Source organism: Carassius auratus, chromosome 46, assembly GCF_003368295.1.
Source record: "Carassius auratus strain Wakin chromosome 46, ASM336829v1, whole genome shotgun sequence".
NCBI lineage: Eukaryota > Metazoa > Chordata > Actinopteri > Cypriniformes > Cyprinidae > Carassius > Carassius auratus.
The window spans coordinates 4,401,476-4,422,257 of record NC_039288.1 but is presented as its reverse complement, the minus strand read 5'-3'; the positions used below and the strand labels follow the sequence as shown (position 1 = coordinate 4,422,257).

The window sequence follows — 20,782 nt, the reverse complement described above, 5'->3', positions numbered from 1 at the left end:
ATGGAGAATGTCTGCTGACCTATAGTGCTCTGTGATTTAGTCAGTGGTTTTCTGGCCTTTAGGGGGCACCAATGACCACACAGTGGTTATTATTCATAGAATTACACTAGGATCTTATCAAACTTATGTAAATATTTTTATTGTCCAAATGTGACAACAAAGATCGGAAAAAATAATGATTTTTGACACCAGTATTTACCAAGTTAATAAGATATGCTCAGACAGTAGTCTGCATGGGCATGCCTTCATGCTCCGAGGAAGAGGAGAGAGATTGTGATGAAGCTGCATCTCGTTTTAACTCATCCACTCTCTTCTGCAACTCTGACTTCAGGACCAACAACTCCTTCAGACTCTGATGAACAGGAACCTGACAGAGGCAGGGAAAAGAGAGCCTTGAGTGTCAATGAACGTGGGGTATGCACGACTAAATTGCAAGATAAAATAAAAATAACACAATACAATTAATAAAAATAATGTTTGCTAAATAAAAACATCAAATTAAAATGTATATATAAATGCATTCAAATATTAAATGTGTAAATACATTGGTGAATCATTTTTTAAATGCATCATTTTAATTTTTTCTTTATCCAATTAAATTAATTTTAGCTAAGCAAACAAGTTTAAAGTATCCAAGTGTGAATAATCTAATGGCATGTCCAACTGCAATACAGTTTTTTAAATACAATTCTAAAAATCTAAATACAAATGCTTGTAATAAATAATAAAAAAATATATATATTGAAATTGTATTGATTTTTATTTGTATTATTATTTTTACACTCTTGGGGGCCATTCACATTTGCATCTAGAGATGCAACTTTTAAGTCGAACTTCTCTTAACTCATGCATCTATATATATATATATAAAAATGTATGCAGCTGGATAAATAACAAATAAAAAAAGTTGTATAAATCTTTAATTCTTCAAACCACATATACCATATAATAAATGTTTTCTAAAAGAAGTGGTTAAAATGATCAATTTTGCCATATATTCAATAAAATAACATTTTAAGTAAATCCAGGCAATCCTAAAATTTGACTTGCAAATGCAACTTAAAATATAAAATCAACTCAGAATCTTAACAGTTTTGAACAGTTAACGGAACTCTACAAAACATATCTTTCACCTACAACCACTGTAGAACGTGGATTACGTAGTTATTAAACACTGTGCCATCAACCATCATCCTCTGCTCACCTGTGGCCTCATGCGAGGGTTCCAGCGCACGTAATAACTGACCCAAAGCTCAAGATGCCTCAGACTGGCAACTGGGTATAAAACATGGTGCTCGTAGTTCACATACAGCGGGTTAGTAAACTCCTCAAGCTGGCTGTTCACATATGACCACAGAGACACGGTCTTGCTGTACACCTCCTGTAAAATCAGAACTGAATGACATTAGGGTGATTCAGTTATGACAGAATGACTATAAAAACCAAGTAACAGTTGCATGCATCAGCTCCTGCCTTTGAGACCCGTTCTTGATCGCTGTTGTAAAGAAACGTCCCAAACAGACAGCTGTACAGGTGATCAAGCACCGTGATGAGAAATACCTCGTTGAATTCAAATGCAGAGGGAAACTACGGAGAGAAAACGTATAATAAAAGAATAATACAACATCATCCTTTTTTCATTATGATTTTATTTTCCTCACCTGCCGGGTCATTTGCCAGACACAGTCGATGAACTGCACAAAGAGAGGTGAGCGCTCAGAGTTTGCATGATTCCCATCTCCATGTCCCACACGCTAACAGACAGAAGGACAAGAAGAAAGCCGTAAGGTGCTAGTACACGTTCACTGCAGAATGGTTTTCTCCGTATACACAGGATGTTACTGACCGAGGCAAAGCGGTGTCCGAAGCTCAGCCACTCCTTCTCCAGAAGCACCTGGAAGCCCCTGAGCGAGCGGTAGTGTGCGTCCAGCATGAGCATGGCCAGAGAGGTGAGCTGAGCCGTGCGGTCCCAGCCATCGCTGCAGTGCACCACCACTGACGTCTTACCTGACTCGATTCGGTCTGCGATGCGCACCGCACCTGCTAGCAAGAGCTACAGAGAAAATGACCGGTCATTTTGGTAAGTGTTGAGTGTTGGTCATCTTCAGCGTGCGCTGCTCAAAACATAAATGCAGAACATTAATAACTACTGTCATATAGGCTAATGTTAAAATGAGAGCACTATTTTAAAAAATATTGTGTATTGTTAAGGTTTTGCTGACGTTTATTGTCAACTATCTTTTAATCAAAACACAAAACATTTACCTCGTTTGTATCTGAGAGACATTCGTTACATATTTTCACTGTGTTAACATCAGTAATTATGACTGTTGAATGTCTGACTTGACTCAATGTATTTTGCTGCGCACCTGAACATATGATTCAACTATTAGTCGAATATCAGCAAGATTCGATTCTGAAATTCTGATTCAGCTATGAAAAAGATACCCCTATTTTTGACGCGCCATCACGACAGGACGCCAAAAAGTTTGTTACTGGCGGTGCCTATAACTTTTGAATGGAAAGAGATATTTTCACCAAACTTTGAACACTTATGTAAGAGCTCAATATGAGGTCACAGTAAAAAATAAAAAATAAAAAAAGAGGAAAGAAATAAATGCGGCATTTGGCTATTTGGTGGCACTATAAGCGGGAAAAACAGCTATGACTACACAACCGTTAGTCCGATTGACTTGAAAATTGATATGCAGTGTCTTTGTCCAAATTGTCATAGATGACATTCATGTATCTTAAAAAAACATGGCCACCATTGGCCAATGCGTTTTGAGCACCTATTAGACGTGTTATTATTGCGTTAACGCATTAATTGATTAAAACCACTATTATTTTATTGCGTTAATGCAGTTTTTTATTATTATGAAAGTCTGTTTCTCATTGGCTCTGAATACACATACAGACAAATCATGGGGCACAGGAGGGGATGCTCCCGATCAAATTATTTAGGCTAAGCATCAGCATTCACATACCACTGTCTTTTGAAAAGAATGCAGTGGAGTGAATAATTGTGTTAACCTTGTGGTTTATTTTTTTGAGTCGTATGGGACGTGGTAACACACGTCCCTCTTAGAATATATTGCTTTACAGATCTATCGCTTTTTGCAGCTCAGAAATACTCACGCAATCATGCAGCACGTATCAGATGATCTGGACTCTGGGGCCGTTAGCGCTCACGCTCACTGATCTATATATTTCTGAACTGCGCTCTTGCCCACCTCTTCCAACTGATCCAGGGACTGCTAAACAGAGCGATCACACTAATCAAACAAACCAGGCTTTGGATGTTAAGATTGCCATCCTAATTATGCTCCTGTATCCCGCACACACAAGTCTCTACCCGCACATCAAGTGTTGTCCCACGCGTCACTCTCCTGCGATGGGTCCAGTGATCGTGCAGCTCTCTAATCGGAAGGTGTCTGTTATAATGTTATGACCGAGGCTCTGGACCTTGAGCATAACTTGTTTTTCTATAACAAACTATAAAATATTTTATTAAAAAACGTTAATGTCCTGGCAGTGACAAATAGCTTGTTTTATATTTAATTACATTAATAAGCTGAGATTTAGGCTACAATCAATATTTTAACTGCTACTATGTAAAAGGAACTCTGCTGTAAAAAGCACCTTTTTGTCACCTTAAGTGTTTGCAAACCAAATGTTATTACACTTTTGTTCATAGAGCAGTAGGTCTACTTTTAAATGAAAAATAAAATGTGCACAATACACTACTTTTGAATGCATTATTTGTTTTGTGCATAACAATGCGATTAATTGCGATGAAAACAAAAAGTGATATGTGATAACAAAAAAAAAAAAGTTTTCCGTTGCCCAGTACTAATATATATATGTTTTACTCTTATTCTTAAAATTTTATTCTTAAAACTTATTTCTTTAAGAAGAATTTCGATTTGAAATAGATTCAGCCAACGGATGGTTTACTTGTACATGTTAATCAAAATAAATAAATGTATATATATATATATATATATATATATATATATATATATATATATATATATATATATATATATATATATATATATATATAAAGAGAAGACAGAACAGAAACATCAATGAAAATTCATTGGGTATAATGACCATCTGATGGTGTCCCGTTTCGATCCTGACTTCAAAACTAACATATTCACACATTCTCACCCTGATGTATTCCAGCCAGTGCGTAGAGTCGACAGATGAGAACCAGTGCTGCTGGTCGATGGCAGGATACACCACCTCCTTCAGCTTCCTCAGGGATTCTCTCATCACGTGTATGTTGGGGATCTCCAGAAAGTTCAGTTCCACATTGATGTAGAAACTCTCATTCTCATATCCTCCATCTTTGGCCTACAGAACAGAAGCCACATATCAGCTATTCCAGAAAACCACCATGTTCCAAAAACACAGTGACCAGCTTAAACCCTGGAATAAACAATAGATTTTGCAGTCTGGTTGAGAAGATGGTAGTTTGAAATATTTAGAGCCAGTCTGAAGATTTTGGTTAGTTGGAGTTGACAAATTTCCCAGACAAGTTGTGCATTGTGCACAAAAGCTTCAGACAACGATTCAGTCCACAAGGAAATCAAACATGTTTGATATTTTAAGCCAATTCTAGAATACATTTTGTTTTCATTTGTTGTGTGTCTCCTAAAACCAAGATACATGTTTCTGTGTGTGTTGCATTCAGAAGGACTTGAAGGTCTGGAAGTGTGTGATCCTCAGTCCTTTAGATTCCCGTATGATGCACAGTATTTGTCTGGAACCATTTACAAAATCAACAAGTGTATGATGTCTAGTGTTTCAAATTTTAAAAAGTCGTGTAGTGTACTCCAGCCTTAAGATGGATATTCCAGAAGGGAAACTTTCAAAACATCTGTGTTTTTAGATGCTTAGCTTCAACCACGTGATTTCTCTCATTCAGATTGCACTTCCAGCCATCACACTTGCTGTAATGTGTAAGGGGAACATGTTTTGACATGTTATGATAAGCCCAGAGCATTGCTGAATTATCGATGAGATTTTTATGATCTTTCATGAACTGAACTTCTAAGAAATGTTCACAAGCCTTGTCTTGTCCTCATCTGGACTAATCCAAAAACAAGCAGTGTTAATCTAAAATGGATGATGTTCTAGCAGAGGGAAGATGCTTATTTGACTCATTTACTCTCATGTCGCTCCAAAACTGTATGACTTTCTTTCTCCAGTGTAACATCATAGACGATACTGTGAGAAATGTGTTCTTTGTGTGCACACAATGGCAGTCACTGGGCTCCAGTTGTTGTTTGGTTCCCAACATTCTTCAAAATATCCTCTTTTGTGTTCTATCTTGGAAAGTGATACAGGTTTGGAGCAACATGAAGGTTAGTAACTGATGCCAAAATATTTAGTCTGGTTCAGTGTAACCATTACTTTTATATATTTAGCATTTAAGACTTAAAGTGAAAGTGACGTGACATATAGCCAAGTATGGTGACCCATACTCAGAATTCGTGCTCTGCATTTAACCCATCCAAAGTGCACACACACACCATGAACACACACTCGGAACAGTCATTTTTTTTATGCTACGGCGCCCAGGGAGCAGTCAGGGGTTCGGTGTCTTGCTCAAGAAAACCTCAGTCGTGGTATTGCTGGCCAGAGACTTGAACCCACAACCTTAGGGTTAGAAGTCAAACTCTCTAACCACTAGGCCACGACTTCAGAGGGCGGCTGTGGCATAATGGTTATAGAGCCGGACTAGTTACCAGAAGGTCACTGGTTCTAGTCTTGGTTGCTGGCAGGACTTGTAGGTGGGAGGAGTGAATGAACAGCGCTCTCTTCTCCTTCAATGCCCATGACTGAAGTGCCCTTGAGCAAAGCACTTTACAACCAGTTGCTCCCCGGGCGCTGGATCTATAGCTGCCTACTGCTCCGGGTGTGTGTTAATAATAATAATTAATAATAATTCCTTACATTTATATAGCGCTTTTCTAGGCACTCAAAGCGCTTTACATTGTCAGGGGGTATCTCCTCATCCACCACCAGTGTGCAGCATCCACCTGGATGATGCGACGGCAGCCATATAGCGCCAGAACGCCCACCACACACCAGCTTACTGGTGGAGAGGAGAAGCAGTGATGAAGCCAATCAGTAGATATGGGGATTGTTAGGAGGCCATGATGGTCAGAGGCCAATGGGCGAATTTAGCCAGGATGCCGAGGTCACACCTCTACTCTTTACGAAAGACATCCTGGGATTTTTAATGACCACAGAGAGTCAGGACCTCGGTTTAACGTCTCATCCGAAGGACGGTGCTTGTTGACAGTATAGTGTCCCCATCACTACACTGGGGCGCTAGGACCCACACAGACCACAGGGTACGCACCCCCTGCTGGCCTCACTAGCACCTCTTCCAGCAGCAACCTAGCTTTCTCAGGAGGTCTCCCATCCAGGTACTGACCAGGCTCAGCCCTGCTTAGCTTCAGTGGGAAACCGGTCTTGGGCTCCAGGGTGATATGGCTGCCGGTGTTCACTTTTCACTGCTGTGTGTGTGTGCACTTGGATGGGATGAATGCAGAGAACCAGTTCTGAGTATGGGTAACCTTACTTGGCAAATGTCAAATGTTTTTTTTCACTTCAATTTTAATGAACCACTTTTCTAAGTAAAGTCAGAATCTAAAACAGGTTAGTAAGCTAAATCCATCCCTTATTGTATAATATTCACTTCATGTATGTTTTATATGTTTTTATTTTTAAAACATTAAATTTTGTCTTCACATTGTCATATATGAATAGAAAAGTTCAAAAGGTCAGAATTTATTTAAAACAGTAACATTTTGTAACATTATAAACTTCTTTACTGTCACTCTTTCTTAGTTTAATGCATCCAAGAACACTAACTGAAGGGCAGTGTATATCCACAGTATTTGTTTGTTAAAACAGTTACTTACTTTGTTAGTATCAGCCACAGTGCTTTGGCGAGCATCAAAGATGCAGAGCTTATGAGACTGAGCGTTGGCGTCGAGTATGGTCTGCAGGTAGCGCTCATCCTCCCTGCAGCGGCGGTCTGATGGACCCACCTGCGGCTGACCGCAGCGGACGATAGCAGCCTGACTCTCAGGGTGAATCCAGGACAGCACCTGACGAAAAGTTTATATGTCTGAGACGGTCATATAACAAATCAAATGTTTCTGTGGCTCAAATGGAAGAGCATTGCGTTAGCAGCGCAAGGTTGTGGGTTCGATTCCCAGGGAACACATGTTAGGTAAAAAATGTTCGTCTAAATGCACTGTAAGTCGCTTTGGATAAAAGCATCTGCCAAATGCATAAACTTAACTTAAACTATGTTTAATATTTGAAATCATATATAACATTGTTTAAAACTGTTAAAAACAATTTTTGTAGTTTCTGTTATAATTTTTTTAATAATATTAATATACATTGTTATATAAAACATTTTTTTCAAATTTAGTTTTAGTTAATTTAGTACATCAAGTTAAATGAAAAAGAAAAATTATGCATTGGCAACTATCTGAAATTAAATAAATGTAGTTTTACTTTTTTTTTTTTTTTTTTACTATAATAACCCTGATGACAATGCAGATGATGCTAGAAGATATTTTAATTTGTCAAACCATACAGACCATAAAGAAACCTAAACTATTTTTAAAATTTTCCTATTCAATTTAAACTAATACGTTATCTTACTGGGAAACGGCGTTTGGCCCTAAAGGCTGCCACTCTCTTCAGTTCATCCTCGGTGACGTTTGAGGGAAGGACCAGCAGAGCGGGATACGTCTCGCACACCTCATAACTGCTGTTGACTTTGCTGATGATCCAGCTCTCGTTTGGAAGACCCTGTTACCATCCACATCATCGACACAGGTACATCAGAACATCATACCAAAATAATGACCTGTATTAACACATACTTTGCATAAGGTGAGTGGTGATGATAGTTCTTACCTGCCTCTTATACTCCACGACTGGGTCGTAGATCTTCCAGCCATCTTCTGGAAATGTCTCTCTGTACTTAAAGGCAAAGAGAGGCTGAAGGAAAAGAGAGGGAACGTGTATCATTAACAGTGTTGTGGGTAACGCGTTACAAAGTAACGCGTTAGAGTACTCTAATTACTTTTTTCCTGAAATGTGTAACTTAACGCGTTAGTTTCGTGCGTAAGTAATCAGTAACTTCGTTATTTTTTTAAAAAAGTAATCCGTTATTTTAAGGAAAGGAAAATCCCGACTGCAGCCTGCTTTTTGTCAGACAGTAGTCCTAGGTCTACTGTGCCACCTGCGGATGTACAGTATCAGCGGAGCCGAAGCTCTGTGATCGTAAAGTCAATGGCTGTGAAAAAAGCTGTGAAAAAAGCTTCCGAAAAGCTTCCGTCGACCGCCAAAAATTCTACCTCAAATTTAACGCTACGTTTTAATCACTAGTTTGAAGAGTAAATGTAAGAGGACTGTGTTAAAGTGAATTTAGGCTTGTGACTGTGAGTGACACTTTAATAATTAGTTCGGCTATTAAGCGATTTGTCATTTGCCTGTGTGGCAGTGAAGGATTTAATTCGGTTTGTTATCATTTTTGTTTGACAGGCAGCTGTTAATTTCTGTTAGATCATTGGCTGGCTGGTAGTTCATCATTTCTAAATCTATTTAAATCTGCAAGCCTGTTTAAGGTTGTGTTTACAAGTAAGCATAATTGTACTTTGATAACTGCATTATTTAAGTTAAAGAAAAATCAGGAGTTATCTTGTGGTGCTCATAATATACAGTAGCCTAGGCTACCCGGGCTGGGTAACATTAGGTGCGAATTTTGATTAATAATATGTTCTGTGATAATAAATAAATAAAACGCCATGTGGAATAGCCGATTGCTGACTGTCTTTCCTGTTATTGTTATCCTGCAGTGTTAATTTAGTCGGATGACTGACGTTATTCATTGTCGGGAGTCACGACTTGGTGCATTTAAAGGGGCCGGGGGCTGTGTCTGTCATATGTGAGCCGCTGCAAACGGCTTTTAATTTTTGGTAACGCATGAGTACTCTAACGCGTTACTTTTATGAATAGGTAACGCTGTATCATAACTGATTACTTTTAATTGATGGTAACGTTGTAACCTAACTAACTACTTTCCAAAGTAACTATACCCAACACTGATCATTAAACACACTGAAACAGCTTCTGCTTCTGTACACATGTGTGGGTGTTTTTAGAAAGTCGTACCAGGTTGTGGAAGAGAGGGAACGCGTACTTTGACAGTATTTCGAACACCTCCAAATTGCTCTGTCCCTCCTTCCTGTACGCAAACCGGGGGTTTCTCAAGTCCTGTGGTAAAAAAACAGGAATTAATATTTGAAAGTCTGCGCAAGTAAATTAAAAGAAGTGAAGATTGGAAAAGGAAGAGGTCGAGAGCCAAAGATGTGTCCTTTGCCTTGCAAACTATCTCAAGTCCTTGAGTGTTCTCTCCATGACTCTGAACGGCGACGGACTCCAGTCTGCTAATGGCTCCAAGATTCACATCCAGCACAAACGGAGGATCCTTTCCCAAACACAGAAGAAATGTAATCAACCAACCAAAACATATGTGCTTGCTGAGATCTGAGAAACCAGTTTAGAGCACTAAATTAAGTAATCTACTGAGCCAGAACCTCATATTGTATTTTATAGAGATCATGTCTGTGTCCTGATTTGCATAATTTTAGTGCATAGTAGAATTATGTACTTTGCAGGCCATAGGAAAGTCTAAACATTTGAGTATGTAGAAAGAGTGTATGCCAGTATTAGGGCAAGGTTGTGACACACCAAACCAACTATTGAAAATGAAAGCTGCCTCACCTCACCAGGGTCTGAGTTGGAAAGTTGCTTATACGAACACATTTGTTCTGCCTCTGCCTGAGAGGAAATGACTCTCCATACCAGCAGGTGGCAGTAGTCTGTATTCAACATTCAAACAAGAAAACTGGAAAAAAAATGGTGGAATATATCACCCTCTGAAAGGGCACTTCGGAGTGAAAACATGGTCGCCATATTGAAGAGTCGTTCCAAACAGAAGTGCTCAAAACCGGCCACTTTAAAGGGCCCTTCGGAATGAAGGATTTCGAAGGGAACAACTGATGGACACTTCGGAATCCCACGATCCTTTGCGCAGATTCTTTGCATGATGACGGCGCCTCCGTGTGGGCACGTGATGGTGACGCATAAGGGCACTTCAGAAAACAGTTATTTGGTCCCCTACACCCTTCAACCCTTCGAAGCTCTCACTCCGGAGGGTAAACCCTTTGAAGGGATTAGGGCATAGGGATGAGCACTTCCAAATGGAACGCAGGATAAGATTGTAGATATACAAACTGTGAACAAAGCAGCGCTTGGTAACTTTTTAAATATGAAATACATTGATCAGCTGGTCTTAATTCTTTCCAGACAGCCAAATCGTTATGAAAATATTTGCGTATTGAAATGGTCAGGTAAGATGAAGATGAAAAATTTGAAAATTATTAATAACAACATTGCTGATTATTCAAGCAGAACTTTGATGTGAAGTGACACCACAGTCGGCTCTCAATGTCAGTTTGGTGTGTCACTGCATTCAGAAGGCGTAAAAAGAAATAGAAAGTGTGTTTACCCGCACCAGGCTTTTAAAGAAGAGCTTGTAATCAGTGATGGTTAGAGTTCCCCTCACGACCCCAGAAAACGGACAGATATACATAACATCTTTGACTGTAAAAAAACAACACAGCATACAAAGTTATACAATACATTCTAAAAAGTATGACAATTTTAACCTTGTTCACTGACCATATATTAACTCTTCTTTTTATGGTATATTTGTTATGCTTCATGATGGCTCTATATACTAATACATCTCGTAAAAAGATGCTCAAGCACAAGTGTTAAGTTCCTTACCAATAGCTTTGATGGTTTCTCCAGGAACACGCGGGGCCTCTTCCATCTGAGCCTGCTTATTTCCTTCTCTGAGTGCCTGTCACACATTTTGACATGATACACATCATTTTCTGATTAAGGAAAACAATATTCTGGATAAGCGTTTACATGTTCCTATTGGAATATTCCAGTCTCAGCATAATTTTTCCTATATATTCTGAATAAGGCATTTAAATTATACAAAATTCGGATTAATACAGACATATGCCAGCTGTCTAAATATGATTTATAGAATACAAAATTATTAGTTTTTGCAATTAGTTTTATGTATTTTACACTTAGATAATCAGAATATGACCACATTTTGAGTGCTGCCTGCCCAAAAACTTGAGTAACATGTTGCCATGGCATTGCTATGCAGTTGCTAGGGTGTTATAGCTGGTTGTCATAACAGCAAACCCAGAGCCCAATGTATCCATGATATTTTGGTCCCTCAACATAGGACAATTCTTGCATTTTTTATTTATTACTTTGTACAATATTGATAGTGGTGCTTACCTTCATAAGTGCCACTTATTAGTAAACTACTGGGAAATCTCTAATAAAACAGACAAAAAAAAATTCTAACAAACGTTGATTTATAAAAATACAACTCAGCGTTAGAGAGATACACAAAAGCTGCATGTGGTTTCCTTCGCTACCACTCCAAGACTTTAAGTTCTCTCTCCGCCTATACAAACAGTCAGTCCGAAGCTTGAGGTTGTAAACTAAACACGGAAGGCAGGGTTGTAATTAAGAACACAGAGCAAACTGCTGATGACGCAAATTCAGCAAGAGGAAAATATCTGAGATTCATATTTTTAGATGCTTTGCAAAGTTTTCATTAACTTTGACAGAAGGGAATATGCACTTCTTCACATAGCTAGAATACACACTGAAATTTTCAGGAACATTCTGGAAACCATCAACACCACTCCAGCAGCATATTGAATGTGAATTTACACCAGTAACTAATACAAATGAAAATCTTATCTTAATGCAATATGAAAGCATTAGGATTACTCTTTTCAGATCCCATAAATCACTCGTCTATGGCTCTAAAAGTGTTCTGTGAGCACATTGTTGACAGTGAGCCACAGGGAGCTCAGCGGGAAGAGATGGGGCTCATGGGTCTGCTCCACCTTCAGTGACACAACTGTTTGGCAGCTTCATAGAATCAGAGAATTCAGTCATTCTGTTACAGTCCAGCTGCAGGACAACGACGGCACTGTGGAGTTCAACAGGCTTGACCTTCACAAAGACAAAAGATCTATGGAGATCTGTTCAGCATTATAATAATAAAGCCCTGAAAAGATGGCATGATGTGTGATATTTCATAATGGCATATGAGTCAAAACATCTGTATTTTCCACTAACACATTCAGTGATCTATATCAATAAAGTAGAATACAATTAGACATAATGAAAATTAAAATACAAATCATACTCTTTCAAAAGCGTCTGTGTCCCAGAAAAACAAATGTGCACAAAAATAAACATCCAAATATTACATACAGCTAGAGCATTTACATCGACATGTTGGTAAATATCAAAAACACGTCATTATAATGACCAGACAATACAAGAAATATATTTTTTTCCAAATTTTTTTGATACAAAACAGACTTTTTGACAGACAGACAGCTGTTTTGACAGACAGACAGACAGACAGCTGTTTTGACAGACAGACAGACAGCTGTTTGACAGACAGACAGCTGTTTGACAGACAGACAGACAGACAGCTGTTTGACAGACAGACAGACAGACAGACAGCTGTTTGACAGACAGACAGCTGTTTGACAGACAGACAGCTGTTTGACAGACAGACAGCTGTTTGACAGACAGACAGACAGACAGACAGCTGTTTGACAGACAGACAGCTGTTTGACAGACAGACAGACAGACAGCTGTTTAGACAGACAGACAGCTGTTTTAACAGACAGACAAAGAGCTGTTTTGACAGACAGACAGAAAGACAGACAGACAGCTGTTTTGATAGACAGACAGAAAGACAGACAGCTGTTTTGCCAGACAGACAGACAGATAGTTCAGACTGTTAAGTGAGTTAGTAATTATGTAAAATAGTTAACAGATAGAGTCTAATAGAATCTCTCTCTATCTTTCACACACACACACACACACACACACACAAACACACACACACAAAAAGAGACTTGCCGAAGAGGAGGCAGTCTGCTGAGGGTCATTGTCCAAGAGAAATCCGTTAACTTCCACATCACAGTCCTGCACCAAAGAAACCCCACAGCACCACAGAAAAAAAAGAGTGATGAGGAAAGAGATAGAAGGAAGCATTCATTTCAAGAAGCCATGAGAACGACAAGTATGAAGGTGTACAAGGGGCCAAATACACTTTAGCACTTTCCCAGATCTGAGGTGTTAGGTAAGGTTTCTGCATCAAAAACTCTGATACTAACTCTGTTTTTGAGGAAATCAACATATGAATGTCTTGTGGACTGTATATTAAACATGTAAAACCTGACAAATAAAATATACCCCCACCCCCCCAAAAAAAAAGAAATGGTATAGTTTATTGCAGCTTAAATATATATTATAATAAATATAGATAAAATATATATTTCACAAAATATTATAAAAACACATGTTTTGTTCAGTATCATATTCATCATAATGTTTCAGTTATGAAAGTTACAATCATAATGTATTCTTTTAATTTAAAAGATTAAGTAAATCTTAATTTGTTGTTACCCCTTTAAAGAACAGAAAGAATGTGAAAATCAGACGTTCTGCATGATTTACAGAGAAGTTGATCTCAACTCATAAAGGACCAATGTTTAAAGTATCATTACTTTATCAGTCTTTTCTGGCCAAAATATGATTATAAAATCCATAATAATCCATAATAACATACTTCCAGTGAAAAAGTCCCCTGATTTCCTCCCATAGCAAAATCCACCAACACAGAACTGTTTAAGACCGTTTTCATTTGTGAATTGTGCTTTGTTCTGAGCATATTTCTCTCCTGATTCAGATGAGATGTCTTACTTACTGGGAAAAGCATATATTGATATATTGATGGATTTGTTTACTACAAACACAGCTTTTCACTTCACAAGATATTAATTGATGGACTGGAGTAGAATGGAGTACTTGTGGATTATTGTGATGCTTTTAGCAGCTGTTTGGACGATCATTCTGACGGCACCCATTCACCGCAGAGAATGAAAATTAAATTTCTCCATGTCGTTCTGATGAGGAAATAAATTAATCTGCATCTTGGATGACTTGAGGGTGAGTAGATTTTAAGCAAATGTTCCTTTTTGAGTGAACTATTCTTTTAACACCACACACACACACACAAAAAAAGATTATCAACAATTATCAGTCAACTGGTTTCAGTCACACTAAGCTATCATATGACTCCAGATGAGCTGTCTGGACTATTTTTATGATGCTTTTATAATCCTATGATATGGCCAGGAAAAATTAATCTTTTAAGTTCCACCAAAGGGGTTTTTGTTACAAAATTACAAAATATTGAGAGAAATTTATTTTTTTAATGTGAAATGTGTATCTGTGAAGACTTGACAAAATGAAATAATTTTATCAGCAATGTTCTGATACACTTTGGTTTCATGACAAAAACAGCAGTTGTCTGTGCTGGCTCTTGCATAAGAGTACATAAACTAAAGGCACTGGGTGGAGATCTCTGGCAATGCATTGAGAGAAAAACAAGAGCCTGTTTTGAGTTAGTGAGCATTTACCCATTTCGTTATATTGTTTGCTTCAGTACACAGTCTTCTACCTCTACCAATTACCAAACTGTGATAAAATATAAGCAAAAACAGGAATAAATCAGGGTCATGAATGAAAGCAAGTCTTGATTTTTTTCTAAAGCTAATGCAATCCAAACCATGAGATCGGTGTTGTATGTCAATAGAAAAGGTGTTTGTGTATATTTTAAGTTTATACACATACCAGTACGTATTTACACTCATACCTTGTACTCTCTGGAATTCATTTCTGAGCTGATGGGTCCTGAGAACTGATTTGACATTGTGGCTGCTATCAGTTGTTTACACCATTCAACATGAGGCCCTGTGGGACTATAATGTAAAAGTGGTAGTGAGTATATGTTTGTACATACAGTATATGTCTGTCAGTAAGATACTTAGAAGAACATAGTTTGTTTACATACAGTTGGCTAATATTCATCCTAAAATTACCAGTACATCAATAGCATTCATCATTCTGGACTATGCTGTCAGACAGTCATGTACAGGTGCATTTCAGTAATTCAACTCAAATTGTGAAACTTGTGTATTAAATAAATTCAATGCACAGAGACTGAAGTAGTTTAAGTCGTTTAGTTTTGGCTCACATTTAACAAAACCCCCAGAATTCACCATCTCAACAAAGTAGAACATGGTGACATGCCAATCAGCTAATCAACTCAAAACACCTGCAAAGGTTTGCCAATCCTTCAAAATGGTTGTTCAGTTTGGTTCACTAGGCTACACAATCATGGGGAAGACTGCAGATCTGACAGTTGTCCAGAAGACAATCATTGACACCCTTCACAAGGAGCCACAAACATTCATTGCCAAAGAAGCTGGCTGTTCACAGAGTGCTGTATCCAAGCATGTTAACAGAAAGTTGATTGGAAGGAAAAAGTGTGGAAGAAAAAGATGCACAACCAACCGAAAGAACCGCAGCCTTTTGAGGATTGTCAAGCAAAATCAATTCAAGAATTTGAGTGAACTTCTCAAGGAATGGACTGAGGCTGGGGTCAATGCATACAGAAGTGTCAAGGAATTTGGCTACAGTTGTCGTATTCCTCTTGTAAAGCCACTCCTGAACCACAGACAATGTCAGAGGCATCTTACATGGGTTAAGGTGAAGAAGAACTAGACTGCATCCCAGTGGTCCAAAGTCCTCTTTTCAGATTAGACCAAGTTTTATATTTCATTTGGAAACGAAGGTGGAGGGTGGAGAAGGTCATAGCCCAAGTTGCAGTGTCCAGTGTTAAGTTTCCACAGTCTGTGATGATTTGGGGTGCAATGTCATCTGCTGGTGTTGGTCCATTGTGTTTTTTGGAAGTCACTGCTCCCATTTACCAATAAATTTTGGAGCACTTCATGCTTCCTTTTGCTGACCAGCTTTTTGAAGCTGCTGTAAAATGAAATCAGCATAATTTCGCACCTGCCCACCTGACCACCTGCCCACATGGTTAAACGACCATGATGTTGGTGTGCTTGACTGGTCAGCAAACTCACCAGACCTGAACCCCAGAGAGAATCTATGGAGTATTGTCAAGAGAAAAATGAGAAACAAGAGACCAAAAAATGCAGATGAACTGAAGGCCCCTATCAAAGAAACCTGGGCTTCCTGACGACCTCAGCAGTGCCAAAACTGATCACCTCCATGCCATTTGCTAAAGCAAAAAGAGCCACTACCAAGTGTTGAGTACATTTACAGTAAATACAGTAATTTCTTCTTTTTTTGGTCTTATGAAAAATTCTAATTTGTTGAGATAGTGAATTGGTGTTTTTTTTTTTTTTTTTAATGTGAGCCAAAATCATAACAATTGAAGGAACCAAAGATTTAAACTACTTCAGTCTGTGTGCAATTGATTTATTTAATTTTTATTTATTTGAGATGAGTTACTGAAATAAATTTTTCCACAACGTTCTAATTTATTGAGATGCACCTGTACATCTGTTGTTTAGATGGACTACATATTTATACTTACTTTATAAAATATCAATGACTTAATAATATATACATATATTAAAGGTAATGGTCACTTTTTATCTCACTTTTATCTATCACTTTATGTTTTTTTTTTTTTTCTCAGAATTACGAGATAAAAATTGTGAGTTACAAAGTAAGAACTGCAGGATATAAACGGACAATAATAGACGTGGGTTTTTCGCTCTTTTTTTCTCGTCTTGTTTTTTCAAAATTTTGACTTTGTCACAATTATGACATTTATATATTTATGAAATTCTGAATTCTTTTTTCAGAATGGAGATGTAAACTCTAAATTGTGAGTTACAGTCACTGATCTATAATATAGAATATATATATATATAAAATAGAGTTATATATATAGATCAGTGGTTACAGTCTAATTTTGAAAAGAAAAAAAAGACAATGGTATACCTTGCAATTCTGGCTTTAACACAAAATTGCGATTTTTTTATCTCACAATTTGACATTTTATAACTCGCAATTTCATGTAGTTCTGAGAAAAAAGTGAGAATTTCTAGTAGTAAACTTGCAAGAAAAAAATGGCAATTAGCAATGGCAGAAACAGGCAGCTTTTTTTATCATTAACTCCAATTAAATTACACGGTTTGCTCATGTGATGTCAACAAAGCGGCGCCCATGAGGGTCTACCCGCTCCACGTATCACAAAACAGACTAATGTCTGCAGTAGAAGTTACATCTCTCGCGAGCGTTCATGTTTTTTATTTCCAAAACCGGTTTATGTGAGTGCACCCTTAATAAAGATCATCATCCAATAATTTATTTTGAAGATTAAGTCATCAGCAGTGTTGCTCATGTTGATAAAATGCTTTCTTATCTGCATGTCTGGTTAATAAAACACAGCATTTAATTCAAAGTTAGCCCGAGGGTTTTGTTTGCATCAAGTCACTCAGTAACAGAAAGCGGTAAAACAGCTAACGTTAGTTTATGACACTCTAGCTCTACAACGCGACGCGACGTATAATCCACTAGCGTCGCGTCACGCCACTAGCAGTGTAACGATAGATGAGTTGTGTCATAAACTATAAAAAGGGTGTTATTGGCACTGACCTGTCTGGGGTTTCAGCGTTTGACTGTGCTGAGGTTGGTCGCTTATCCATTCTCTACAGAAGGCTTACAGAAGGGTAAAATCACGGTATGTTGCACATCCAACGCCCATCATGTGTCTGGATCTGCAAACGCTTTCCTCTAAAACTTTGTGACTCGCCGAGAGTTGAAATCGTGAATCCTACTACGTCGAAAGGAATCGCTCATGAATAATAATTAGGTCTGTGCTGCAACAACCCTCCAATGGTGACGGTCTGCTCTTGAATATTAATTAGGTTGCGTCAATAGTTTCCAATGGCAGGGACTCCGCTCATGAATATTAATTGTCAGTCTTCAACACAGTAGGATTCGTAGACTGGCCACTAGCACCGCCACGCCAGCGTTAATATTAACTACGTTACCCAAAATGCAACCAGCAAAAGCAATATTTAGAAACCCCTTCATTGACATACCCTTGTTACATAATACGGGTAAAAATAATATAATAGCAATTTTTTTTTTATGATTTTGGGGAAAAATAGTGAACATGTTAACCGCATTTTGTGGGGATTAATGGTGAATGCCCATCTGGCTTTGAACAAATCTTTTCTTCCTCCTAATCCTTTCCAAATCCCAAATTCTGGCTTCTCAGCTATTCCCAGGTAATAAGGAAAACAGAAATAAGATGAATATGCTCGCATAATATGAAATTTATTTAATCATCTTTTAAGTGTTGAATGCTCGCTTCCCCTGAAATAACACGTACATCTACACATCTGTGTACTAATTTAATGTTCCAAGAAACCTCACTATAAACTAACACCATTTAAATGTAACAAATGCATTTTTTATATTTAATAAAAAAAAAAAAAAAAACAGCTTGTACACCTAGGATTGCAGATCTCAAGGGAGGCATATCTCATATATATATATATATATATATATATATATCAGACAGAAATACACAACTGAAAACTTTGCTTCACTGTTACGGTTGAGAAGGAGCGGATGGCAGGAGATGGACTGGGATGTGTACCGTCCACACGTCTTTATGGCCTCTGGAATATACTGGTTCATTGAGCCACCGGGGGTTTGAGAGTCTTGTAAGGTATTTCATTTTGAGTTCAGTCAAACAAGCTGCAGTTTCCAGCTCTCTCATCTCTTCACAGGGAATATCCTCAGGACAGCACCACGTCTCCCCAACGTCCACAAGACCTGCACGTATACAATGGTAAATAGTCTTGAGACCATTTTTTTTTGAAGATCTTGGTCTTGTTTCGACCTCATTTGTACTTTGATGTTGACTTGAAAGTATATAAGCACTTCATATTTCAGCTCTACCTTTAATAAGAATGAAGTATATGTATATATATATATATATATATATATATATATATATATATATAAACCATTGTTGATTTATTAAATAAATCTTTATATTATACAAACATTACGATTATTAACAAATCAATGTACATTTCACCTGCTATAACACCACGGCCGAACCTTTCTCCAGACTCCAGGAGTTCCTCGGTTTGCACGGAGGTCATTCCCAGTCTCTCGGTGAGGATGAGTCTCCAGTCCTCTCCCTCCCAGCTCTTCTGAGCGATGTGAATGGCTAGCGTGCAGTTCCTCAGTCCTGACAGCAGGGGCCGCCAGCGGCTCTCTACGGTCTTCACCCCGTCCAACACAAGAGTAGCGTACGGCTGGCGAAACGACAAGCAAGCCACCTCTAAACTCATACCGAGAATATAATATTTATCTCTTCATCTACATTAAAAAGACACGTTTAAAGTACGTTGCAAATCCCCACCAGATGCTAAGTACTTTAGAACATAGCTATAAGGCTAACACTGCTGTAAATACTACAATAACTTCCCGCTAAACGCGTCTTGTCGGACGCTTGTGTAAAGCGCTTCCTGTTTTAAAATGACAAGACAAGAGCTCAAAAAAAAAAGAAACAGCGCCCGCTAGTGCTGTGATTTAAAACGCAACACAAGCCGGCCAATACAGTGCATAAGAAATAAAGTCACAAGAATATAACATGAAACATACTAAGTTACTCATCAAATTATCCATGTCGTTTACATTTATTTAATTTATTTCACAGTTTTGGTTTTTGTAGGTTTTACAGTAGCTACAATATGGAGCCAGAAGAGTCTCAATAAAGATAAATGCACACACTACAGTCACATATGCACACACAGGATTCATAGATGCACACACATGATTCATAAATACACACACAAGATGCACAAATGCGCACAAAATTCACAAATGCACACACAAAATTTAAAAAGCACAGAAGATTCACAAATGCATACAAAATTCAGAAATGCACACAAAAATCAGAAATACACACACAATTCAGAAATGCAAACAACATTTACAAATGCACTCAAGATTCACAAATGCACAGGACAAGATTCACAAATGCACAGGACAAGATTCAGAAATGTATTTCTGATGCACACACACATATATCTTGATTCACAAACTGCTTGCGGTCTGTGAACTTCACTGCATTTGTGTGTGAATTTTGAGACTTGGCTCGACACACAAATGCTTTTTTTTAAACAGGGAATGATCAGCAACCAATCAGATATCTCCCTTCTTTTAGCCAATCACAAGAATGCACCCCACGTGGGGGGATTGTTTACTTATAAGCCAATCACATGAACGTGTTCACACAGCAATTGTATTAAATTGTATGAAAATACAGATGTTTAGATTACAACTCAGGTTTATTTTTTATTATTTTTTACTAAATATAAATTTAAAAATGTCTCAATACATATAGCCCAGTGACTGCAGAAAAAAGTTAACCATGGATTCATAAATTTGCAATAGGCAATTATTTCATTTTATTGAAATATTTTAATGAAAGTAAAAAAAAAAATGTTTAAACCTTTTTGAATATTTAAATATATCTAAATATTCTTTTGGATGCAATATAGAAGTCACTTTAATTATAATATTCAGTCCCTACATGAAAAGAGAGTCAGTGGTCCGCTGAGAGAGGAAAGTGACTCTCTGGCTGCGAAAAGTGGGTCTCCGGCTGTCGTTCGCTTAGGAAAGTGAGTCGCTC

General features: G+C 37.9%; 2 protein-coding genes across 5 annotated transcripts; both read right to left on the bottom strand.

The window, feature by feature from the left end:
* Positions 1 to 123: 123 nt before the first annotated feature.
* Positions 124 to 17,938, bottom strand: mtmr1b (myotubularin related protein 1b). 4 transcript variants are annotated; one of them, XM_026234309.1, is made up of 16 exons: positions 17,719 to 17,938; positions 14,897 to 15,002; positions 13,096 to 13,161; positions 10,900 to 10,975; positions 10,625 to 10,713; positions 9,428 to 9,535; positions 9,220 to 9,321; positions 7,960 to 8,043; positions 7,702 to 7,851; positions 6,945 to 7,133; positions 4,177 to 4,362; positions 1,847 to 2,053; positions 1,662 to 1,754; positions 1,474 to 1,587; positions 1,205 to 1,381; positions 124 to 367 (listed from the first exon to the last, which is right to left on the bottom strand). In XM_026234309.1, exons 1-16 carry the CDS (start codon positions 17,766 to 17,768, stop codon positions 218 to 220), a joined length of 1,947 nt encoding a protein of 648 aa, XP_026090094.1. In that variant the 5' UTR covers positions 17,769 to 17,938; the 3' UTR covers positions 124 to 217. The 4 variants fall into 4 exon arrangements, with proteins under 4 accessions (XP_026090094.1, XP_026090093.1, XP_026090095.1 ...); XM_026234308.1 differs by having other exon boundaries at positions 10,619 to 10,713; positions 17,719 to 17,937; XM_026234310.1 differs by lacking the exon at positions 13,096 to 13,161 and having other exon boundaries at positions 10,619 to 10,713; positions 17,719 to 17,937.
* A 309-nt stretch (positions 17,939 to 18,247) lies between these two features.
* Positions 18,248 to 19,821, bottom strand: LOC113063896 (protein CXorf40A). Its single transcript, XM_026234313.1, has 2 exons — positions 19,178 to 19,821; positions 18,248 to 18,909 (listed from the first exon to the last, which is right to left on the bottom strand). The coding sequence occupies exons 1-2, from the start codon at positions 19,434 to 19,436 to the stop codon at positions 18,683 to 18,685; spliced, it is 486 nt and encodes a 161-aa protein (XP_026090098.1). The 5' UTR covers positions 19,437 to 19,821; the 3' UTR covers positions 18,248 to 18,682.
* Positions 19,822 to 20,782: the final 961 nt, after the last annotated feature.